The sequence below is a fragment of the Callorhinchus milii genome, unplaced genomic scaffold (genome assembly GCF_018977255.1).
Source record: "Callorhinchus milii isolate IMCB2004 unplaced genomic scaffold, IMCB_Cmil_1.0 Scaffold4, whole genome shotgun sequence".
Classification (NCBI taxonomy): domain Eukaryota; kingdom Metazoa; phylum Chordata; class Chondrichthyes; order Chimaeriformes; family Callorhinchidae; genus Callorhinchus; species Callorhinchus milii.
Window position 1 is genome coordinate 4213131 of NW_024704745.1, and position 25801 is coordinate 4238931.

A 25801-nucleotide genomic window follows, 5' to 3' on the forward strand; every position below is an offset into this window, starting at 1 on the left:
CCAGGCAGAGGGCGAAACCTTGGGCAAGTTTCCTTACTCCACACAGAGCCTAATAATAATCCCTCCAGCATCAAAAACAATAATAAATTGGTCATTTTCAATCTATGACTGTTTGTGGGACATTGCTGTGCGCAATTGGCTGCCGCGTTCGCCCACAAATATACAGTCAATTCACTTTACAGTGTGTTCTGTGAAGCGCTTTGGGACGTCCTCCCGACGTGAAAAGCGCTATATCAAATGCAAGGATTATTATTATTATTATGAGAGTTCGGACGACAGGTCATCAACCCAAAACGTTAACTCGCTTTCCTCTCTCCCTGGATGCTGCCTGACCTGCTGAGTGTTCCCGGCAACTTCCGTTTTTATTTAGTGAAAGTAGAGGGGATTCATTGAATTAAAAAAAAATACATTGTAGTATTGCAACAGTCAATCTTAAATAATACTCACCTTCACATCAGGAGTACCTTAAAGGATTTCTTGTAAAAATTAGCCATGAATGATGCATGTTTAATGGGAAATCAGGAGAAACTCCCTTCATTCAACAGATTAATTAACAAATTGTTACATTTGATGTAGTGCTTTATCATGTAATTGAGATGCAAAGTATTTCACAAGATATATTGCAAGTGCGGTGACTGTGTATTTTATGGGTGAAATGAGGCAATGGTAGCAATGACCCACAAAAAACCTTGGAGTGAGTGACCAATTTTATTTTATTTTTTTTAGAGGGAGTATTACTGCCAGAAAGCAATCTGCCAATCAACGAACAACCTGCTGCTCGGTAAACATGGGAATGTGGAGCAAGGAAACTTGTTAGCCAGGACTCCTGGAGAGAGAAACTCCCTTCTCTTTTCGAACAGCGCCATAGGATCTTTAACATCCACCTGAACAGGCAGACAGGAGGAGTTCGGTTTAACATCTGATCCGACAGACGGCACCTTAACAATGCAAGTCCCTCCACAACGCTGTCACCTTAGACCACGTGATTCCAAGTATCGACGTGGGTGGGGGCTTGAACCTACAACCTTCTGACTCGGGAGGCGAGAAACGTACTAGAACGGTATCAACGGTACAAGTTGACACACAAACACGGATTAAAACAGCAGTTATTCTCAGTTTTTAACAACGTAGAGTCTGTTTATTGCTCAAAATAACTTTATTTTGTTGCATTTTACAGAACAGAACTGAAGGCTCTTTACATATATTTAATTCATCACTGTCCAGTTACCACGACAACCCTTGGAAAGAGATAGGTCAGTTATACTCTATAATGTATGACCATTGGCTTCAGGGAAAGAAAAAAGAACTTCAGAGAGAAGAATATTTCACTTCATATCATACTTATAATAATAATCCTTCATTGATATTATTACATTTGATAGGGCTCCTTTTACGTCTGGAGGATGTCTTACAGAGCTTCACGGGAATATATCGTAATGTGTAGTGACTATTTTTTTGTAGATAAACACCGCCTTTGAAAATAGCGTGCAGATTCTTTTTTAAAATGGAAACTTATCACCCTATAAGATCTTTTTTCGCAGGCAAAAAAAAAGACAAACTTTGCCTCTTTTGTCCTAAAGTGCTTTCAAAGCTCCACCACTGCACAAATATGACATTTTCAAGACAATAATCCACTCTCTTTAAGAGACCTACTTTAGTTCTAGAACTTTTAAATGCTAAAATAAAGTACAGCTAATAATAATAATAATAATAATAATCATCCTTACATTTGGTCTAGCGCCTTTCAATTCAGGAGTACATTTCAAAGCGCTTCACAGGAATATACCATAAAGTGCAGTGACAGTGTCTATTTTGAGGGCGAACGTAGCAGCCAATTTGCACTCAGCAATGTCCCCACAAATCGCTGCGGCGAGTGATTAATTTTGTCTCATGGGATTGTCGGCCTGGACACCAGGAGAGCGAGAGAAAGAGAAACTCCTCTCTCTTTTGAAAAAGTATCCTGGGACCTGTAATGTCCACCTGGATAGGCAGGCGGAACCATGTTTTAATGTCTCGTTCGAAGGAAGGGACCTCGGACAATGCAGCACATTGCAACACAGTGCTTGGATTAGTGTCGGTCTACACTAAATGTTTCAAGTCCAGACACTGGGCTTGAACACACAAACTTCTGACTTAAGAGACGAGAGCGCTCCTGACTGAGCCAGGCTCACACCTTTGTGTAAAAGCACTGAGTATTGATAGGAGTCATGTATTCAGGCCAATCGTGTACACCTGTGGACCTGTGTTAGGAGGAGGGGCAACACTTCCATCACTCAAATAGCGTTAATGTCATAAATAATGATCCTGGCATTGGATACAGCGTCACAGGGAGAATGCCTCAAAGTACTTCACGGGATTTTACTGCAATGCGGTGTAGTGACTGTGTGTTTTGTTGGTGAACGAGGCAGCCAAATATGCACACAGCAATGTCCCCACAACCAGCTGTGAAGGAAATGACCAATTGGGGGGGGGGTGTGGGAGGGAGAGACGAGTGACCAACACCCACCAAACTGAGCTGATAGCTCTGTGCAACAGTGGCTGAGGTGGAACCTATGCACAACACACCACGCGCACAAAATCTATCTGCTCAGCGGCCACTTCGAAACAGTAGTGGGACAGACATGAAGCGGAGCAATGCGGAGAGGATCGGGATACTTTGAGCAAATTGGCGGTTAACCGGTAGGGTTACGGGGCCAATTCATCTGCTCGGCATTTAACCCAGCTCAAAGGAGTCAGCTCCCAGGAGCACAACATTGACAGCTTCAAGTCGTGAATGTCTTCACATTTCCTTCATGACGGGTCCCTTGTTGGGTCAAACGTACACCAAATACGAACAGACAAACAAAGAAGGAATGTATGAATGAATGAGTACAGAGGTAACAAAGTCCTGTTACCCACGCTCTGGGAGAGGAGCGGGGGATAGGGTGGGATGGGGTGAGAGAGGGGGGGTTGTGGGGACGGGAGCTGAGGAGATAATTCGGCATCATTTCCAGCGGTGCCTTATGAGCGAGGAGTCGTCCGTCAGCCCGTTGCCGTTCGACCGATCGCAGGGGAGGATGAGGAGGATGAAGGAGACCAGGAGGCTGAGGCCGCAAATGCTGATGAGGACGTAGGAAACGATCCACAGCGAGGGCTCCACCTTCGGGCTGGTGTCGATGCAGTTTCTGGAGACGTCCCCGGTCAAGAACGGCCCCGCCACCTCCGAGACGGCAGATCCGACAATCTCTGCGCGTGCGCGCACAAAAAGAGAAAGAAGACATAAATCATAATAATAATCCTTACATTTGATAGAGCATCTTATCACGTCGTCGAGACGTCTCAAAACGCTTCACAGAATACACTGTCGAGTGGATCGACTGCATATTTTGTGGGCGAAACGTGGCGGTCAATTGCGCCCAGCGGCGAACCCCAAACAGTCGTGGGTTAAGTGAACTAAGTATTATTATTTTTTAATTTGTTTTTGGAAGGGATAATTCCCCCCCTTTCCTGCCCTCCCCCCCCCCCCAGAAAGCGATTTAAGGAGAGAGAGTGAAGGTCGAAGCCCAAACCTGCGCACGAGCTGGTGGCGAACCCGACCCGGCTTTTCTCGCGGTCGAAGATGACGTAAAAACCCTCCATCAAGATGGCTCCCAGAACCAGGCCGTTAGAGGAGGAGGAAATCCCAAACCTGTAGCATTCCCCCTGTAGCCCCATGTCTGCCACAGGCTGGATATACAACTGTACAACAACAAGTATAATAATAAGCCTTGCATTTGATACAACCCCTCATCACGTCATTGTATACTGTAAAGTGGAATGACTGTATATTTTGTGGGAGAAACGGGGCAGCCAATTGCACACAGCAGTGTACCACATACAGTCGTGGATTGTGCCCACTTTTCTTTTTTGGGGGTGGGGGGAGGGATTATTACCCCTGGAAAGGGGTCCGCCAATCGACTAACAACTGGGTTTCTACTTACTGCTAGGTAGTAATTGGAGGACAAATTGCATAAATATATATATATTATATAATATATATATATATAGCCCCTTTCATGTTGGAAAGACATCCCAAGGCACTGGACAATGAGGGGTTTGCACCCGAGTAGTGGGTTGAGATCAGAGGGGGGTGGTGCGAAGATGACCGCAGGTAGGGTCAAAAACGAAGGTCTTGAGATGGGCCTTGAAGTAGGCTCGGGAGGAAGCTTGGGAAAACAGAGGCTTGTGGAGTAAGGAAACTTTTGCCTGTCCGAGAATCAAATCCGGATCCTCTCGCTTTCAAGGCACTGCTACGGGTCTTCACAAGCCTTATTCGGGACATTATGTTTGGGAGAGATTTAAGACTGGTGGTGGTGGGGTGGGGGGGGGGTTGTGGGTTGACGGGGGAAGAGGCAGAAGGGAAAGGTGCTGAAACATGGGGAGTTACAGTCTTGGGTCTTACCTGCGGCGCTATGGTGATGCTGAAGGACTCGCTCGAGTTCTCACCGCGGAGATAGATGGAGATCTTGGGGAAGAAGGACCAAGGCTCGATGCCCTTGGCCCAGCACCCCAGCTGGTTTCCCAACCAGAAACCATCAACAAACCCCTCAATCTGGCAAGGCGAGAAACAGCACATCAAGTCTGGCTCAACACAAAGTGCGCTCAACCTCCCGAGCCAGGAAGGTCCCTGGTTCAAGTCCCCGCATCAGGATGACACCTCAAAACGCTTCACAGGATTTGACTGTAAAGTGGAGTGATTGTATTTTGTGGGCGAAACGCGGCAGCTAGTTGGTGCACCGCAATTTGTCACATACAGCCATGGAGTGAGTGACCGATTTTTATTTGGGAAATTGTCGGCCAGGACACCAGGAGAGAGAAACTCCCTTCTCTTTTCCAACAGCGCCGCGGGATCTTTAACATCCACCTGAAACTGGGTTTAACATTTGACCAAAGTCACTGTTGACCTATGTTAATTTGGACACAGAGACGGAACCTGGGTTTAATGTCTCATCTAAAGGACGGCATCTCTGAAAGTGCAACACCTGACCAGCACTGCACTGGGGGGGGGGGGGTCAGCTTAGACTACGCAATTCCAAGTCCCGACTTGAGGCTTGAACCCAAAACCTTCTGACTCCGAGGTGAGAGCGCTACCACTTACAAGATGACTTGAGAATTGTTTTTTTTAAAAAAAAACACGCTCAGTAATATTGGTCAGCAAGTACATCAGTAATAACCAGTTCTGATGAAAGGTTATTGACCTGAAACGTAATGTAACGGAAGCAGAGGACACGGATTTAAGATAATTGGCAAAAGAACCAGAGGGGAGACGAGGAGAATTGTTTTTTGTGCAGGGAGTTGTTACGATTGAGGAAATGTCTTAAAGGGTGGAGGAAGCAGATTCGATAATAACTTTCAAAAGGGAATTGGATATATGCTTGAAAAGAAAAAAGAATTGCAAGGCTACGGAATAAGAGCGGGAGAGGGGGACTAGTTGGAATAGCTGTTTTGAAAGAGCCAGCCCAGACATGATGGGCCTAATGCCCTTCTTCTGTGCTGTAAGATTCTATGACTCTAGGACAACGAAAGAGCGAGAAACCTTGGGCAAGTTTCCTTACTCCACACGCCTAATAATAATCCCTCCAAAAAACCCCAAAACAATAATAAATTGGTCATTTTCAATCTACGACTGTTTGTGGGACATTGCTGTGCGCAATTGGCTGCCGCGTTCGCCCACAAATATACAGTCAAATTCACTTTACAGTATATTCTGTGAAGCGCTTTGGGACGTCCTCCCGACGTGAAAAGCGCTATATCAAATGCAAGGATTATTATTATTATTATTATAAAATGTGTGTGTGTTTGTATGTGTGCGTGCACTCGTTCGTGCATGTCAATGATCTGGCTCACAGATGTTTCAGGCGATTATGCCTTGACTGGAAAAATGTAAAACAAACACTTAGAAAAGGAGACGGGGTCGGCGGGGGGCGGGGAGAAGGGGAAAAAGAAATATAAACGTCGTCAGATCTCATTATGACAAACTTGCGGCAATATCTAATCCAATTCAATTAGACTGATAGAATAAGCTGCAGCCATTCACATAATCTTCAAAGAGTCAGAGTGCTTTGATCTCCGTCAGGGTAAAAAGGGGGCTCTTTAGCCAATTCCATTTCAATTTCGGAAGCCTATGCGCTTAATTCCACCGGCGTCGGCTGTGTGCGCGTGTTAACCTCAGTACTTCCCCCTCCAACCCAGTCTCGCCTCACTCCACATTGCAGTCGGGATCTCCACTGCAGTGGCCCGGGAGCATGCCGAGTGGAGCCGCCAGGGAATGCCGATGATAATAAGTAATCAGGAGAATTCTTGCATTTGATACGGCGCTTCATCACGTCATTGAGACGTCACAAAGCAACTCACAGGAAGCAGTGTGCATTGAGCGGGCGAAACGGGGCAGCCAATTGCTGTCGACTCACAAAATACACAGTCACGGAAGGACGAGGAAATAAACGCGGGGAAGAGGGGCTGTATTGTCGACTCCGATTACCGCTGTACGCGCGATGGCCCTTTTGTTGGTCCGCAAACCTCACCTGTCCCCCACTTCCCCCACCCAAGTCCAATCCAGAGGAGCGCTCCCTTTGAAAAAAGCACCGGTCACTTCCTGACACACTGGAGGCAATAAGTAGGTCAAAAACAATCAAGACTGCGGAGCTCAGGAGAGAGAAAAAAAAACTGTTGATAAGGTTCCTAAGCAACCAGTTAGCTATAATAATCCTGTAATAATCCTTGCATTTGATAAAGTGCCTTTTTCGTCAGGAGAACATCTCAAAGCACTTCGCTGGATTTACTGTAACGTGTAGCGATGGTGTATTTTCTAGGCTAACGCCGCAGCCAATTTCGTACAGCAATGTCCCCACAAACAGCCATGAAGCAAATGGCCAATTTTAATTGGGAGATTGTTGGCCAGTACACCGGGAGAAAAAATCCCTCTTTTTTGTGATTTTTAACATCTGGCTGAACAGGCACAGGTGGGACCTCGGTTTAAGGTTTCATCCGAAGGACAGTGCCTCTGAAAATGTGTAGCGCTCCCTCACCCAACCCCTCCCTCGCCCCCCCCCTCCCAACGCTGCTCTGGAACATCAACCCAAGCCACGATCTCAAAGTGTCAGGTGAACCATGGGAGGAAAGCAAAGCTCGAAAAATTGTTTAGATTTGTATCTAATAATAGTAATTATTCTGACTTTTGCTATAGTGCCTTTCGTAAGGGGAGGAAATAATAGTAATAATAATCCTTGCATTTGATATAGCGCCTTATCACGTCTTCGAGAATTCCCAAAGCGCTTCACAGAATATGCTATAAAGTGGAGTGACTGTGTATTTTGTGAGTAAACACGGTAGCCGATTTTGCACACAGCAGTGTCCCACAAACAGCCGTGGATTGAGTGACCAAATTATTATCAGTCATTTTATTCTGGAAAGATTATTACACCCGGAAAGCAATCCGTCAACAGGCAGACGGGAACTCGGTTTAACATTTCATCCGAAGGACGGATGAGATCTGCGTACTGTATTGGAGGAAAGATTTGATGGAGACACATCTGACCACTTACCAGAGAGGCCCGCTTAATGGCTGATACGACCGCACCAAACACTTTTATTGGTAGGCGGAGGAGTGTTGTGCCACTGTCCACGATGGCTTTATCAGTGTTATACTGTGGAGTGAAGAGAGAGAGAGAGAGAATTACACTGAATGACAACAAGCACATTGTCTAGACTGGGAAAGGGAGGAGAAAAGTGGTGGGGAAAAGGGAGGAAGGAACAATAACAACAACAACTTGTACTTACATAGAGCCTTTCATATCGAGAGGCCATCCCAAGACACTGGAGTTGGGGGCAGAGGAAGCCTTCAGGGGTAAGAGGTTAGCAAGAGCCTAGGCCAGGGATGGGCAATTATTTTGGCTGGCGGGCCACTTCACGAGTTTTGGTGAGCTTCGCGGGCCCCACGAGCTTAATACAGATGCAAATGCTTAATAATAGCTCAAAATCAAGTCTTACACTTGTACCTACATAAAATAAAGTCTATATAATTGACATTTATTAAAATGAGGTTAAGTAAAAACAACTCATTGAGCAGACATTCATTTATTCACATATTGATGAGAATGTGAGAAGCTCACTCAATGGGAAGAATGAAAACGCTGATATGCGTTAACCAGACAATTGAAGTCAGGCATCGTCTCCGTTGTTGCAATGCGGAGTACTGTTGCAAGGTGGTCATCAGTCATCGCAGATCTATGCTTTGATTTATTGAATTTCATCACAGAAAATGTCTCCTCGCATTTGTATGTTAATCCAAACAGCACAAGCATCCTCCGGGCATGAGCCCTTATTTTTGGAAAGGTATATTCATTAAGATAGGGGTAAGAACTGGAAAACGGCACTGATTTGAATTGCTCCACAAGAAGTGGATCACATTGCAGATCAATAAGCTCAAGTAGAAGGTCAAATGGGGCTTTGTCAACATCAAATGAGAAAGGTAAAGGGACCAAAGGCAGATCATTTTCGATCAAATTGAAATCCTGGAATCGGCGAGAATATTCGGCATACAAGTCAAGTAATGACGAAAATACTTTTTAAGGCTTTGATCGCAAACAGTAATCTGCTGCAAAGTTGGAAAGTGTGCGAACAGCCTGTTTCTTATCTGATGCGATAAAATAAATAATTTCATCATAAATGACTTAATAATAATAATAATAATCCTTGCATTTGATATAGCGCTTTTCACGTCGGGAGGACGTCCCAAAGCGCTTCACAGAACACACTGTAAAGTGATTTGACTGTACATTTGTGGGCGAACGCGGCAGCCAATCGCGCACAGCAATGTCCCACAAACAGTCGTGGATTGAAAATGACCAATTTATTATTGTTTTGGGTTTTGGAGGGATTATTATTAGGCTCTGTGTGGAGTAAGGAAACTTGCCCAAGGTTTCGCCCTCTGCCTGGAATTGAACTCAGGTCTCTCGCTTGCGAGGCGAGTGCTCTAACCACTGAGCTACAGAACTCCATTGTATTGCAGTGTCAAGTCTGCAATACTCCTTGTATTGCAGACTTGACACTGCAATACAAATCGTGCGCAAAAGCCCCCTTCCATTGCAGTTTTGAATCCAGTTCTTTCATGTGGCCCACGATATCAATGGCAAATGCGAAATCAGAGAGCCAATTTGTATCATTCAGCTGTGGGACATCCGAATCTTTTTGTTTCATACCCCAAAATAAATCAATCTCTGTTCTCAGTTCCCACACTCTTTTCAAGACCTTTTCTAAACTAAGCCATCTTACATTCGTGTGATACTGACATCCGTGTGCTCGGATTCCAGTTCCTGAAGCAGAGTTACAAACTGCCTGTGGTTTAATCCTCTTGCTCGAATGTAATTGACCACTTTCGTAACTGTGTCCATGACATTGCTTAGCTTTAGAACACTCTTACAGAGGACCTCTTGGTGGATAATGCAGTGTAGAAAAACAATATTCTGTTCTGAATTTGTTTCTTTGACTTGATCTTGAATTCTTTTCAGTAAACCAACTTTGTTGCCTGTCAGATTTGGGCTTCCATCAGTGGTCACATTCACCGATTTTTTCCACTCCACCCCTAATTTGAAGACATACTTATTTACTGCCTCCAAAAAGTCTTCTCCAGTTGTCGTATCTTTCATTGATTGCATTGATGCCAATTCTTCTGTGAGCTCAAAATGTTTGGTGATACCTCGAATAAAAAGGATCAACTGGGCTGTGTCTTTGATATCACAACTCTCATCAAGTGCCAGTGAAAAACATGCAAAATTGCTTACTTTATTTTGTAACTGCAGATACAGGTTCTCAGAGATATCCTCGACACGTCTCACAATAGTTCGCCTTGACAAGCTAATGTTCTCTAACTGTTTTTTCTTGTCTGTGCATAGAATCGAGGCGGTGTCAACCTACATTCCTTTATAAATTCTTCAGAGAATGGTTTGCTGTTCTTGCCGATTTTGTGTGCAATCAGGTAACTCACTCTTGTAATCTCATCCTGGGACGCAAACTGTTCTGTGAAAATGCTTTGCTCTTTTTGCATTCGAACCACCACCTCATCAGCTTTCTTTCCTTTTTCTTTGGCAGCAACGTTCTTTTATGTGCAAGCACGTTTGCTCTCAAAATGGCGATTCAAGCTGTAGTCTTTGAGCACTGCCATATTCGGCCTTCAGCGTCCACTTTCCGCGTCTTTGATAAACTCATTTCCAATTAACGACCTCTTCAGTGAAAAGTATTGCCGCGGTTGCCGCATGTTGCCAATCCGTACATTTCTGACGTCAGCCTGATTCAACACTTAAGGGAGCGTGCGCACAACTAAATCGTGTGATCAGTTCCTGGTCAGATTCAAATGCGAAATTTGGGCGACTTACCGGGACTGAACGAACTATAATTTTTTCTACTGCTAGACACAATGACGGGCCGGATAAAATCATTTGGTGCGCCGGATATGGCCCACGGGCTGTCTTTTGTCCACCCCTAGTCTAGGCTATGCAAGGGATGGTGGGTGGTGGGGGGGGTGGGGGGGAAGCCCTGAGTCAGTCTTAGGAGACCCGTTTACCGCACTTCTTAACTCTCCTCACCACAGCCCCTTGAGGATAAGGGATTACAAGGGAAACCGGAGGCTAAATATTAATTGAATCAGGAATCTCTCTGTTGAAAGAGGGAAAAAAAATTTGGCTCAAACTTATTTCGATACTGGTTTGACCTCCTCAAATCAAACAAAGAATGAGGCTCAGAATCCACAGGACAGTGAGACATTAAAGCTCCCAAACCAGTTCCAAGTGCATGAAAATTCCTCCCCCTACCGTCAAAAAAAAAATTGGCCATGAGATGTCAATAAAACCTCCATGAAGCCAAACAAGAAGAGTGAGAAACCGTTGCTAAGGATCCTTGGCAATTAGTTGGTTAAACTCAATATCATTTGGCTTTGGTGACTCATCCAAGCAACAAGAACAGTGGTCGAGCAAGAGGTTAACTTAAATAACCTTGGGGAGGGTGTGTGTTTCGCGAGAATGAGGAAAGCACTTTGCAATCAACACACACCTGGCTCGGAGGCTCCTGCAAATTCACTTACACACACAGCAGAAGCCTACCCAACCTGTTCTACAAACAAGTGTCACTGTTGGCTGCTCAAATGGAGCGGTCTCTCCTAACCCTAAATCCCCCTCCCCCACCCTACCACATGGAAAGCATTAGGTGAAACTTGGCAAGAGCCAAGGCTTAGGGATGCCAGAGTGTACGTTGGAGTAATTGCTGGACTCTTAGCCAGCTACAAGTACACAGCTTGCCATTAATATCGTTGTCTGGCAAACTTTCCACTTGTCCAGCTAGGACCACCCTACCCATTGGGGCTTTCGCTTGCAGGGTTAACAGGAGCTGAGTGGGAGGATTCCCTGCCCCCAGCGACTGGTCTGCATTCACATTCACTTACCTCTTTGCAATCCAGGTTCAAATTCTGACCCCCCACTTCTAGTTTGAGGATCTCGATTTGGTAATACCATTGTTGCTTGATGGGGGTATACCAAATTTTCCCCTTATAAAGACTGGGTTCAATCCCACCCAGGATCTAGAGACATACAAACAATATTATATATATATATATATAAAAATCACATTACCATTGTGGGGCATTTTCAAAAATGAACATTTTAATAGTTATAATCTATTTTATTTGTCGCCTGTAGTGTCTGACACACGAGAGAATCACCATGCTTAAAAGTATCCAAACCAAACATCTAGCATCCCACCTAGACATGGAAATTCCTGGGTATTGGACTGGAATGTGCACACTCTCCTCAGAAGGACATACCCTGCTCACCTAATTCTGGTGAGTATTAGGCACAAGTTATCAAAAGCCAAGGTTTGGGGACCTCAGAGTGTGCATTGGAGTGACTGCTGGAGTCTATCCATCTGAAACCGCATAGCTTGTCATTCAGAGCGCTGTCTGGCAAGCTTTCCCGTTGCTTGTCCAGCAAGGACCACCGAGGGCTAACTCGATTCCTATTTTCCGGACATTTCTCAAAGTCTCGTCTGCCTGTTCGGACAGATGTTAAAGGTCCCACGACACTATTCAAAGAGAAGGAAATGCCTCCCGGTGTCAGGGTCAATGATTCCCCAAATGAAACTAGTCGTTCACTCCATGGCTGTTTGTGGGACGCCGCAAACTGGCTGCTGCGTTTCGCCCACAAAATACAAAGCCAATCCACTTAACGGTATATTCTGTGTAGCGCTTTGAAACGGCTCCATGACTTGATAAGGAGCTATATCAAGTGCAAGAGTTATTATTATTATTATTATTATTATTATTGCCCCTGGTCTCAGGAGATGCTAAACACATTTCGCCCACAAAATCTACAGTCAATTGAGTTGCAAGGATTATTATTATTATAATATTATATCCGACAGCAACTTCACCTCACTGCATAATATGATGATTATCGTAAGATATTCCCCTCCACCTGCCTCGCCCCTCCCCATGTTAAAGATTCCGACCTGCCTGAATTAGGCTATTCAACAGCACGACCTACCAGGCTGCCTCCCGCCAAGTTGCCCTGCTCCTCCGAGTTCAGCGTTAGCCCAGCGCCACACATCTGCAGCGAGAACACATCCGAGGTCTCCGTCTGCTTCACCAGTGAGTCGAAGAAAGGCTCCACCGAGCTGGACGGCTGCGGGTGAAGACCGAGCGGAGCACCAGTTAGAACCAAAGAGGAAAGAGAGAGAGAGAGATAGATAGAGAGAGAGAGTGAGACGAATTCCAAGTCTTATCAGGAGGCCATTCGGCCCATCGTGCTTGTGCCAGCTCTTTCGAACAGCCACTCAATCACTCTTTCCCCAGAGCCCTGCAAATTTTTCCTTTTCAAGTATCTATCCAGTAGGTGGAGTCCTGTAGCTCAGTGGTTAGAGCATTCGCCTCGCAAGCGAGAGGACCTGGGTTCGATTCCCGGGGCAGGGCAAAACGATGGGCAAGTTTCCTTGCTCCACACGCCTCCGTTTAGCTATCAGTAAGGAGGAACCCGGTTGTTAGTCGATTGGTGGATTGCTTTTCCGGGGCTCATAATTCCTTCAATATAATAATAATAAACTGGTCACTCAATCCACGGGATTGAATGAACCATTGAGTGACCCCGTGGGACACTGCTGTGCGCAATTAGCTGCCATGTTTCGCCGTGGTAAGAGTGATAAGATGATATACCAAATGCAAGGATTATTATTATTATTAAAATTCCCTTTTGAAAGTTGTTATTGAATCAGTTTCCACCACCCTTTTCAGGCATGTCGGATGTACATCCCAAGGCGCTGATCAGTTAAGGGTTTGTACCCGAGCTGGGAGTTGGAATCAAGAGGGGTAGAGAGTTGGAGGTGTGGCCAAAGACACGGTCAAAAAGGAAGGGCTTGAGATAGGCCTTGAATGAGGTAAGGGAATGGGTGAGTGTTAGGGGTTCTGGGATGCACTTCCAAAGGGTGGAGGCAGAAAGGCTGAAGGCCTGACCAGCAATGGCAGGGTGGGTGACAAAGAGCAGCCCAGTGTATGCCGAGCATAGGGAGCAGGCAGGTTAGTACTGTTGTTAGGTGAGGAGGAGCAAGACCGTGGAGCGCTTTAAAAGTGAGGACGAGGATTTTAAACTCAGGAAGAAACTCGTCTATAAATCGCAAGAACATGGTTGAAGGTCATGGCTGAGTTGGGACCCAGATAGACCCGCTGAGGAGCGGGTGTAGAATTTGAAGCAGCGCTGATGGTCACACCAAATAGCATTGTGATTTTAAGATCAAAAAAGGGGGCTTACTTTGGATAAGATACTGTACGCCAAGCCGAGGATGCCTTGCCATCTCACTCCGGGCAAGAAGAAGTCTTCGGACTCAACAATGGTGGCGATGTTGACGGTGATGGTGTGGTTGGGTCCCTTTGGGATGGTGATGAGATCGGAGCCCAGGTTCCCCACCCAGCTGCCTTGGGTGTATTTGACGGTCACCAGGGCATCAGAGTCCTGGTAGGTGCTGGACCTGGTCAAGAAGACGACAACAGGTTACGGCTGTCGGTTTAGCTCGGTTTGGCTCCGGCTCTCCAGCCTCCGAGCCAGAAGGTTGTGGGTTCGTTATGATGCATAATAGAGTAAAACTCACGTAAGTAAGTCCATATCAGTCAGGATCCTATTTAATATTTAATATGAACATTTACGCTAAGTCAAGAGTTGCAGGGAAACTTGCGTAAATCGTATAAAATCCAATTTAATCAATAATCGTCAATGCGCATGAGTAATGCAACGCCGCCGGTAAGTACACATGCGGGCACGGATCAAGACCTCGTTTCCAGTGATTCAATGTGGCTTGACCCGTCTCCACTTGGGAGCAGTAAACAAACTCCACAGCAGTAAACAAGTGACAATGGATCGAGGGGTTTGTGCAAGGGGTCAACTGTTCTATCTATTCTACTCCACCCACGTCGGGACTACGAGCTCACAAGGTCCAAGCTGACACTCCGGTGCAGTGCTGAGGGAAGCACTGTATTGTCAAGAGGTCACGTCCTTTGGATTGGGATGTTAAATCGAGTGCCCGCGCCCGAACAGTTGGTCATTAAAGAACCCCCGGCCCTATTCGGAAAGAGAAGGGGACGTCTCTCCCGGTGTCCCGGCCGACAATCTTTCAGATAATACAGTAAAACTCACATAAGTCACATCAGTCAGGACCGTAACATTTAATATGACTTACACGAACAACAACAACTTGCACTTATATGGCAGCCTTCAGGCAGGGCAGTGCCCCACAGCGCTTGATAGTGACGCAGCACAATGCTGGGCCAGGGGAGGGGGAGGTGACCGTAAGGAAGAACGGGGAAGGAAAGGGGGAAGGCGGAGGGATAGAGGAAGCGTGCTCCATGTTGTTGTGTGCAAATTGAGTCACAATCGCCTACACACATTCCTGACAGTTCAGAGTTTCGCCAAAACAAGGCGTTAGATTAACAACAACAACAAGATTCCATTTATTGAGCGCCTTTCACGTCGGGAGGACGTCCCAAGGCGCTGTACAGTTGGGTCAGGACCCGAGCATTGGGGGGAAATAGTCAGGGTGAGGGGAGGGAAGGGAGGGAGCGAGGAGGGGGTAGAGAGTTGAGAGGAGAGCTGAAGGCACGGTCAAAGAGAAAGATCTTGAGACCGGCCTTGAAGGAGGAAAGGGAGGAGGCGAAGGCACTGGGGGATAGAGTTCCAGAGCCGAGGGGCTGAGAGATTAAGTAGTCAGGTTGTTACTTGGCCTCCCTCAGGGAATAAATTGCAGCTTGAGCCAATGTCAGTGGCCAAAATAGGGTAGGGCTTCGGTGCTGATCGGAATCAGCAGTTGTACAGTGCTCCAGTCAGGCTACACCTGCAGGACTACATAGAGTTCTGGTCACAGTGACATACAAGGACTGCACAGGCTCGAGACGCAGGGTAGAGGGGAACACCCTAGCGTTCAGAGGAAATGAGCTGCGAGCAACGATTAGACAAGCTGGAGCTCTTCAATCTTGAATAATAATTATAACAATCCTTGCATTTGATAATAGCACCTTGTCACATTGTCGAGAATTCTCCACTGTAGAGTGGAGTGACTGCGTATTTTGTGGGAGAAACACGGCAACCAATTGCGCACAGCGGTCATTAACAGAATAAAAAACCCTGTGTTTTTAAAAATATAATCGATAAATGTGTAGTTTTTTTAAACAAAATTGTTTTGAATGTTTTTGTTTGAAGGGTATCCGAGAGAGAACCTTTTAGAACTTAAATTTGAAATGGAGTTTAAAGTGGAGTCCTGAAGCTTAGTGAGAGAAGGGCAAAACCTTAGACAAGTTTCCTTACTCCTTCCTCCACACGCCTCTGTTTGCCGAGCAGTAAGTAGGAACCCGGATGTTAATTGATTGGCGGATTGCTTTTCCGGGTGTAATAATCCCTCCAAATTTGCTTAAAAAAAATTATAATTTGATCACTCAATCAACAACTATTGGTGGGACACTCCTGTGCACAATTGGCTGCCGTGTTTCGCCCACAAAATATGCAGTCAATTCAATTCAGTGATTATTATTTAGAGTATTCTGTGAAGCACTTTGAGCCATCTCGAAATTGTGATAAGGCGCTGTATCAAATGCAAGGAATATTAAATGAGTTTGTAAACTCAGGATAATATTGTACTCCCGGATAACTTCTGAGGCTTGGGATGACAGCTGCTGGAAAGGCGTTACCTTGGGAGTCCAAAGTTCGTGGACACCTGTTTGTACATCGAGGGCCTGGAATCTACCTTGACCAGTTTGCAGAGAGGTAAGCAGCTGCTGCTTAAACTCCGCACCTTCAATTGATGGAACCATCGCTCAATGAATCTGTGTCTGAACTGTGGGCAGGAAGATGGTGGCAATGCTCTCACGCACTTTATGCCGAGCTGGGTTGTTCACTAGGAAGCTCACAGGTAGTTCCTGGTACCTGCCACCCACCTACTGAGAGCAACAGAATATAGCGATCGAGTCCAACCCTCGGTCCCGGTCTCTACTCCGTTTCCCGAGCCAGGAGGATGCGCAGTGCTCTTGGGCACTGTTGAGGACAGCACAGTCAGCCAGGTTTGTTGGCAGGACTTGGAAGGGCAGACTAGTCCCTGTGGGCAGAGATTCTTCCCACTCAGGTACCGTTAACTCTGCAGGGCAAAGCCCTAATGAGCGGAGCGATCCAAGCTGGACAAGCAGCAGGAAAGCTTGCCAGAAAGTGCTATCAATGGCGAGCTATGTGGTTTTAGCTGGTTAAAACTCCAACAGCACACCTTGGGGTCCCCAAGCCTTGTCTCTTGCCATCCTGTTTGTGGGACCTTTGCTATGTGGAAATTAACCCCCGTGTTGATAATTATTCTTAACAATAATAATAACAATCTTTGCATTTGATCTAGCGCTTTATCACATCATCGAGACGTCTCAAAGCGCTTCACAGGATACACTGTCAAGTGGATTGACTGTATTTTGTGGCCAAATGTGGCAGCCGGTTTGCGCACAGCAGTGTCCCACAAACAGCCGTGGAGCGAGTGAACGATTTTATTAGGGGGATTGTTGGCCAGGACCCCGGGAAAGAAAATTCCCTTCTCTCTTATGGGTAGTGCCATGGGATCTGTAACATCCACCTGAACAGGCAAACGGGACCTCGGATTAACGTCTCATCCGAAGGACGGCATCTACGACAATGCAGCACATTCCCAGCGCTGCATTGGAGCGTCAGCTTAAACCGTGTGAGTTTACGTCCTGATGTGGGATTCGAACAAAGCAACCTTCTGACACAGAGGGGAGAGCGCTACCACTGAGCCAGGCTGACACACGTTTGCAGCGAAAGTACGGTCACTCCACTTCACGGAATCTCCACTGAAGTGTTTCGAGCATTTCCGAGGTGAAACCGATGTTGTGGTTGTGGGAAGGTGGGGGGGTGGGGGTGGGGGGGTGTTACTCACAGCTTTGAGTGGAAGTAAACCTCAACGTTGGGATCAGGTGCTCCAGCCACTGCGAAGTTACTGCTTCCTGTGTCTACCAGGATGTTCATCTGCGAGGGAAGGAGAGAGAGGGAAGGAAAGAAGATAACAAACTGATACTTCAACAGAGGGGAAGGAAACGCGAGTACGCAACTGAAGGGAACTCGTTCCAGTCTCCTTTGGATGAGATGATAAGTCGAGTCCGTGCCTGAACAGTTTTTAATAATCATAAATAATAATCCTTGCATTTGATATAGCACTAAGGTCAAGGCATTGAGATGACTCAAATGTACAGTGGCTGTACATTCAAGGCTGGACTATGGGAACTCTCTCCTCGCCGGCCTTCCCGCACCTCCCTCCACAAGCTGCAGGTCATTCAGAACTCTGCAGCTCGTGTACTGTCCCGCACCAGGCTTCGGGACCACATCACTCCCACCCTCGCTCGCCTCCACTGACTCCCCATCCCCCACAGGATCCAATTCAAGATCCTCATCCTCACCTACAAGGCCATTCACGGCATCGCTCCCTCCTACCTCTCCCACCTACCCTCTGTTGCTCTGGCTCCGGTCTGCTCCACATCCCCCGCCCTAACCGCCCTACCATTGGTGGCCGGGCCTTCAGCCTCTCAGCCCCTCGGCTCTGGAACTCCATCCCCCAGTGCCTTCGCCTCCTCCTCCCTTTCCTCCTTCAAGGCCGGTCTCAAGACCTTTCTCTTCGACCATGCCTTCAGCTCCCCTCTCGACTCTCTTCTCCCTCCTCATTCCCTCCCTTCCCTCCCAACACCCTGACCGTTTCCCCACTGCTCGGGTCCTGACCCAACTGTCCAGCGCCTTGGGACATCCTCCCGACGTGAAAGGCGCTCTATAAATTAAATCTTGTTGTTGTTGTTGTTGCAGTACAGTGAAGTGAATTGACTGTATATTTTGTAGGCCAAACACGGCAGCCCATTGTCCCTCAAACAGTCGTGGATTGAGTGACCACATTTTTATTATTATTTGTGGAGTCCTGTAGCTCAGTGGTTAGAGCACTCGCTTTGCAAGCGAGAGACCTGAGTTCAATTCCAGGCAGAGGGCGAAACCTTGGGCAAGTTTCCTTACTCCACACAGAGCCTAATAATAATCCCTCCAAAAAAACAAAACAATAATAAATTGGTCATTTTCAATCTACGACTGTTTGTGGGACATTGCTGTGCGCAATTGGCTGCCGCGTTCGCCCACAAATATACAGTCAATTCACTTTACAGTGTGTTCTGTGAAGCGCTTTGGGACGTCCTCCCGACGTGAAAAGCGCTATATCAAATGCAAGGATTATTATTATTATTATTATTATATTTTTTCTCCCCGGAAAGTGATCCGCCGATCGACTAACAACCGGGTTTCTACTTACTGCTAGGTAAATAGAAGCGTGTAGAGTAAGGAAACTTGCCTAAGGCTTTGCCCTGCTCGGGAATCGAACTTGGGTCTGCAACAACAACCTGGATTTGTATAGCGCCCTCCACGCCAGACGGTGTCTCAGAGCGCTTCACAGCAAACGGATCCCGGGGCCGAGCCAGGGGGAGGGGGAGGAAGGTGACCAAAGGTGCGGTCGAAAAGAAAGGTGTTCAGCAGAGACCTAAAAATAGGAAGGGAGTGGGCGAGGCGAAGGGAGTGAGGAAGGGAGTTCCAGAGCCTCGGGGCGTAGTTGCTGAAGGCACGGCTGCCGAGGGCGGAGCGGAGGACTCGGGGGACAAGGAGGAGGCCAGACCCGGATACCCTACAGGACTCAATACCCTACAGGACTCCACGTTAAAGATCCCACGACACTATTGGCAGTGTCTCTTTTCTCTTTACACTATTGGTAAAGAGAAAAGAGAATTTCCATCCCGGTGTCCTGGCCAATGATAACCCCCAGATAATTTGGGATCACTCACTTCATGGCAGTTTGTAGGACATTGCTGTGCACAAATTGGCTGCTGCTTTTGCCTACAAAATACACAGTCACTACATTTTGCAGTACATTCTACGCAGCTCTCTTTGAGATGTCTTCCCTACGTGATAAGGTGCCTTATCCAAATGCAAGGGTTATTGTGCATTATTAAGCTTATTCCTGCAGAATAGCTTTGACTGTGGGAGGGGAGGCAAGAGGATCTTAATGAAAGCTCGCACTGTTAATCCCAGTCACATGGGAAACGCTCACCAAGATAAACCACTGCGGTCATGAGGGGAGCATGTGAGGCACATCGCCAGCAAGCCAAGGGCAAGTGATCTGTACAGAGGAGCAAGAAGACTCCAAATGTGTTAATGATAATGATAATATCTTATTATTATTAGAATAAAGTACAGTACAACTCACACAAGTCTGATCTGCATAAATGGTATAATCGCCCAAGTCGTACATCTGCCCAAGTCCTTTGCATTATAATAGTAATCTTTGCATTTGATATTGCGCCTTATCAAGTCTTCGAGATGTCTCAAAGCGCTCCACAGAATAGACTGTAAAGTGAATGAATTGACTGTATAATAATATATTAATAAGTCATATTAAATGCATAGTCCCAACTTGATAGACTTTTGTAAAGTTAACTGTAATAAGTTTCATCTTGTCCAGAACAGTAGAACCAGAAGACAAGGACTGCGATCGAAGAGGGGCTAAGTTCAGAACAAATCTGCCGAAACACTACTTCATTGAGCGAGTGATAAACGTAAGGAACAGGGAGACGGTAGAAGCAGAAAGTGTCGATTCTTTCCACTGCAAAAGAGACAGATCACTTTAATGAATAATATTTCGGGATACAGGGCATCGGTATTTTAGGAAATGACACGTGCAGCCACTGGAAGACGAATTGGATGAACCTTGTCCNTTTTTCGTCTAACTTTTTACTATGTTCCTAATAATCCTTCCGTTTGATTTTGCAACCTATTACGTCGTCGAGACGTCTCAAAGTACTTGACCGGATACAGTGTAAAGTGGATGGCCTATGTATTTTGTGGGGGAAAAAAAACAATCAGTATTATTTTTTGGAAGCGGTCGATGTGAATTGAAGGGAACAATGGAATTCAATGCGGGGTCATCCGCTATGGATACAAAAATAGCAAAGCAGAATATTTTCTAATTGGTGAGACACTAAGAACCGTGGAAGAAGCAAAGGGATTTGGGTGTCCACGTACACAAATCACTAAAAACAAGCTCACAGGTACAAACAGTTATCGAATCTATAACCAGGGGTCACAGTCTTAAAATTAAGGGTCAGCCTTTTAGAACAGAGTTGAGGAAACATTTCTTCACTCAGAGGGTAGTGAATTTATGGAATTCACTACCCCAGAAGGCTGTAGATGCTCAGTTCTTGAACATCTTCAAGGCTGAGACTGATAGATTTTTAAAAAACAGAGGGATTAGGGGATATGGGGATAGGGCAGGTAATTAGAGTTAGGTCAGAAGACCAGCCATGAACTTATTGAATGGCGGCGCAGGCTAGAGGGGCCGAATGGCCTACTCCTAATTCTTATGTTCTTAAAAAGGCTAACAGGATACAACAGCAACAACAACAACAAGCTGAAGGCAAGCCCACCAATGGTGGAACGGAGGGCACGCGGGACAAACAGGAGGCCAGAGCCAGCCGAACGGAGGCAGCGGGTGGGGGCGTGGTGGGGGTAAGCAAGTCGGATAGGTAGGGAGATGCGAGGGTCTGAAGTGATTTGAAAATGAGCGAGAGGATCTCAAACTCAATCTGTTCGGAGATTGGGAGCCAGTGGAGCCTGGCAAGGATTGGTGTGATGGGGGTACGGAGTCTTGCGCGGGTGAGTATCCGGGCAGCGGACTTTTAAATTAATTGTTGATGGATGTTGGCCTTTATCTCAAGGGGGCTGGAATATAAAGGGGAGGAAATGATGCTTCAACTGTATCGAGCCTTGGTCAGACCCCATCTGGAGTACTGTTTTGGGCTGAAGGATATATTAGCTCTGGAGGGGGTGCAGTGCAGATTCACCAGAATGATTCCAAGTCTTAAATTCAATTACGAGGACATGGTGGCATAAACTTAGTCTCTATTCCCTTGAGTTTAGAAGGTTGCGGGATGATCTGATTGAGGTGTTTGAAATGATAAAGGGATTCGATAGGGTAGATGCTATTTTCTCTGGTGGGGGAAATCCAGAACAGTCATTGGGAGTGGGGGGGGGGAAATCATTTTAAAATTAGAGCTAGGCCATTTAGGAGTGAAATTGGGAGGCAGTTTTTCACCCAAATGGCAGTGGAGATCTGGAACTCTCTTCCCCCCCAAAAGGCTACGGATTGTGGATCCATTCAAATGTTTAAGACTGAGGTGAACAGATTGGTATCAGGGTATCAAGGGGTACGGGGCAAGGGAGGTAATTAGAGTTGAGATACAGATCAGCCATGATCTTATAGAATGGCAGAACCAAGCTCGAGGGGCTGAATGGCCTACTCCTGTTTCTGTGGTTATTACCCCCCTGGAAAGTGTATCACCCAATTGACTAACCACCGGGTTCCTACTTACGGCTACGTAAACAGGGGCGTGTGGTGTAAGGAAAATTGCCTAATGTTTCGCCCTGCCCAGGAATCGAACCCGGGTCCTCTAGCTTGCGAGTCGAATGCTCTAACCACCATGTTACAGGACTCAAAGACACATCCGCTGCAGGATATCTTGATGCTCTTCACGAGATTTCGCTGCAAAGCGTAGTGACTGCGCATTTTGTGGGTAAACTAGAAATGAGCAAGATAGATCTCTCGCGTGCGAAAGAGAGAAAGGAATGAGAGAAGAGAAAAAACAGAAAAAGGAAAGAGCTAGAGAGAGAAAGAGAGTGAGAAAGAGAGACAAAAAAGGACTGTATTGCTCTCAACTAGTGAAGAGAATAACAACAAATTCCATTTGTATAGAGCCTTTCACATTGGGAGGATGTCCCAAGGCGCTGGAAAGTCAGGATCCTGCACCCGAGCTGCGGGTTGGGATCAGGAGGGGTGGAGGACGGGGAGGGCAGGGGGTGGGGGTGGAAGGAGGGCGAGGTGGAGGGACTGTCTTATGGGAGGGAAAGAGAGGCGAAAGAGGAACAGAAAAGAGACACAAAGAAAAGAGGAAGAGAGAGAGAGAACCGCAGCCATTCAACTTTTTTTGCCAAATTTTATTTTATTCATAAATTCATAAATGGGAGGGAAGAGAGAAGGCCAAATGTTTTGAATACTTTCGATACTTTTGATAAAACGTAATAAACCGCTTCTAAAGTTTTTAATACTTTTAATTCAGTTTCTATAAACTTTTTATGGATTTAATTAACTGTTTGTAAACCTTTTTATACTTTATTTATGTTTCATAAACACTAAAAACACTATAAACTTTTACATACTTTTAAACACTACAAACTCAGCGCTTTGGGACGTCCTCCCCGACATGAAAGGCGCTCTATAAATGTAATTTTGTTGTTGTTGTTTTAATAAACACTTATACTACTTTTTAACCAACCTTTGATACTGCTTTTTAACCAACCTTTGATGCTAGTTTTTTGATCCGCCTTTGATAATAGTTTCTAATCCACCCTGGATACACTTTTTAATCAACTTTTAATTAACTTTTGAAACACTTTATAAACTTTTAATTGCCCTCACACCCACCACCCCCATTAAAAATAACAACACACACACACACAAAGAAGTTCGCTGACCTTCTGTGGTGGGGTGCCTATGTCCATCTCCAGGTAATAACCTCTGCCAATATCTCCTCGTAAATTGTCGACCATGTTCAAGAAGCTGACTGCTCCATTACCAGTTGTTGCCGATGCAGCAGCCGATGCTGTTGAGTCCTGGGAGGCCAGTGAGATGCCCCCGAGCACATCCTCTCGTTTGCCCAGCTCCTCGCCTTGCGGTCGGTGGCGATGGTGGTGGTAAGAGGCGATCAGAGGATAAGTGAACTTAGATTCGCAAATGTCCAACAAGGAAACTAGCACCAAAAGCCCAGGCAACTTCATCTCAAACACCAGCAGCCCCCACTCCCACCCCCAGCAGCAGCAACTCTATCTATCTATCTATTTATCTATCTATCTATCTGCCTCCCACCTCCCTTCCCCTAAACGTATCTAACACTTGTTAACCTCTGCAATGCAACAAGGGTTTTGGTCCATTTCATCTCCTGCAACTCAACAAGGATGAAACAGACTCATCTCTGCATCCTACTGACTCAAACAACCAACAGCACAAACAAAAAAAAGTGACCCCCCCCACCCCACTCCACTCTCCTCCTCCTTCCCCTCCCCACAAAAAAAAGTGACTTTTCACTTCTTTTCCAAGTTCAATTTCTCTCTCAACTCCCCCACTCCACCAACCCCACACTTACTAAAATCTTTCACACCCTTTTTTTTGGTGGGGGGGGGGGGAAGAAGCAATATTTTTCACACACACACACACACACACACGCAGTTTCCTAAAACTTTTCTAACTTGTTTATAACTTTTACCAAAGTTTTTTTTTGCCCACAAAACTTTACCACCCCCTCCAGAACCCCACTTTTTTTCTCTCTCTCTTTCTCTCTCTCTCTGTCTTTCTCTTCAATGCCAAACTTTTCTTTTTGAACAAAAAGCAATTTCCTCTTTCTTTCCCTCTCTCTCTCTCTCTCTCTCTCACACACACACACAGGAAAACCCCCAACTGTTTGCTAATTCTTATCTAACTGTTTTTACACCCCACCCAAAAAAAACTGTTTCTTACACAACCTTTTTCTCTCTCTCTCTTTAATAGTGATCTCAAACCCCCCCCTCCCCAAAAAAAGAAACACACTGCCTTATTTATATTTATATCTAAGTCTCTCTCTCTTTCTCTCTTTCTCTCTCTTTCTCTTCCTTGTCTCCTAACCAGGAAATTTCTCCACCCTTAGTGTAAAGCGATAACTTGGAACGGACGTGACGACGTCTTAGTGGTAGTAGTGGTTGACATGCAAATTGTTAACAACTTTAGCACAGTCCCCTCTAGTGGAGTTCTCCGCACAAGTTCTCTGCACTGACTTGTTATCTGCTGATGACAGCACAACCCAGATCCTGGCTCAGAAGCAGGACTTGGAAGGGGCAGACTGCGGCGGGGGGAAGGTCAGGGAATGCTCTCGCTCGACTCCTTGTTAACCCTACAAGCCGAAGCCCTAACAGGCCGCTGGAAAATCATCATCATCGCCATCATAACAATAATATTACGGAGTCCTGTAGCTCAGCGGTTAGAGCACGCGCCTCGCAAGCGAGACACCTGGCTTCAATTCCAGACAGGGCGAAAGCTTGGGCAAGTCTCCTTACTCCACACGCCCAATATTAATAAATCCCTCCCCAAAAAAAACAATAATGATAAATGGGTCATTTTCAATCCCCGACTGTTTGTGGGGACGCTGCTGTGCGCAATTGGCTGCCGCGTTTCGCCCACAAATTTACGGTCAGTTCACTTTACAGCATGTTCTGTGACGCGCTTTGAGACATCGAGAAGACGTGCAAAGCGCTACATCAAATGCAAGGATTATTATTATTATTAATTTGAGATAGCGCCTTGTCAAGCCTTCCAGACGTCTCACAGTGCTTTGCAGCACATAAAGTGAATTGGACTGTGTGTCTTGCGGCCGTATTTGCTCAGCTGGACGTTAAAGATCCCGAGGGCGCTATTGGAAAAGAGAAGGGAGTTTCTCTCCCTCAGTGTCCTGCCCGACAATCCCACATTTAAAATTGTTCACTCACTCCATGGTTACTGGTGGGACATTAATCGTAATAACAATCCTTTGATACAGCGGCGTATCATGTCATCGTGGCATCTCAAAGTGCTTCACAGGATACACTGTAAAGTAGTGACTGTACCTTGTGACTGAAACCTCGCCGAGTGTAACTGGCTGCCGCATTTCACCCACAAAATACACTTTACAGTTATGTACATTTAAGCGCTTTGAGGCGTCTTGATGACATGATAGGGCACGATATCAAATACAAGGATTATTATAATGATAATAATTCTTGCATTTGATATTGCGCTTTATTATTATTATTATTATTACTACATGAAGGGCGCTGTGTAAATGCGAGCTGTGGTCGCTGTGGTTGTCGAATGGTTCTGCAGAGTTCCCGCAGCTAGGTCTGAACAGGCAGACTTTGCCCATTACAAGGACGTCCTGATATTGACCGTAACCAACTAGGCTTGTATATACCCTTCTAAAACAACGTTACAGACCAAAACAAAGGTTCCAAGTTTTCTCCGGGTCAGTCTAATGCTCTTGTCTAATGCTGTTGTGCTTGTGTGTGTGTATGTGTACGTGTATGTATGTGTGTGTGTGTGTACGTGTGTGTGTGCGTGTGAGTTCACACTTTCAATC

General features: G+C 46.0%; 1 protein-coding gene across 1 annotated transcript; it reads right to left on the reverse strand.

Annotated features, from left to right (window-relative positions):
• Nucleotides 1-1106: 1106 nt before the first annotated feature.
• bace2 (beta-secretase 2) lies at nucleotides 1107-24018 on the reverse strand. Its single transcript, XM_007906689.2, has 9 exons — nucleotides 23136-24018; nucleotides 17467-17555; nucleotides 13806-14022; nucleotides 12549-12686; nucleotides 11453-11587; nucleotides 7563-7664; nucleotides 4421-4570; nucleotides 3549-3717; nucleotides 1107-3225 (listed from the first exon to the last, which is right to left on the reverse strand). Exons 1-9 carry the CDS (start codon nucleotides 23436-23438, stop codon nucleotides 2984-2986), a joined length of 1545 nt encoding a protein of 514 aa, XP_007904880.1. The 5' UTR covers nucleotides 23439-24018; the 3' UTR covers nucleotides 1107-2983.
• Nucleotides 24019-25801: the final 1783 nt, after the last annotated feature.

Excerpts from the sequence above, each read along its gene's own strand:
- bace2 (XM_007906689.2), bottom strand. The coding sequence starts at position 23,438 with ATGAAGTTGCCTGGGCTTTTGGTGCTAGTTTCCTTGTTGGACATTTGC. Across the intron at positions 17,556-23,135 it reads TAGGCACCCCACCACAGAAG|ATGAACATCCTGGTAGACAC; the intron begins GTCAGCGAACTT and ends CTTCCCTCGCAG. Across the intron at positions 14,023-17,466 it reads GTTTACTTCCACTCAAAGCT|GTCCAGCACCTACCAGGACT; the intron begins GTGAGTAACACC and ends CTTCTTGACCAG.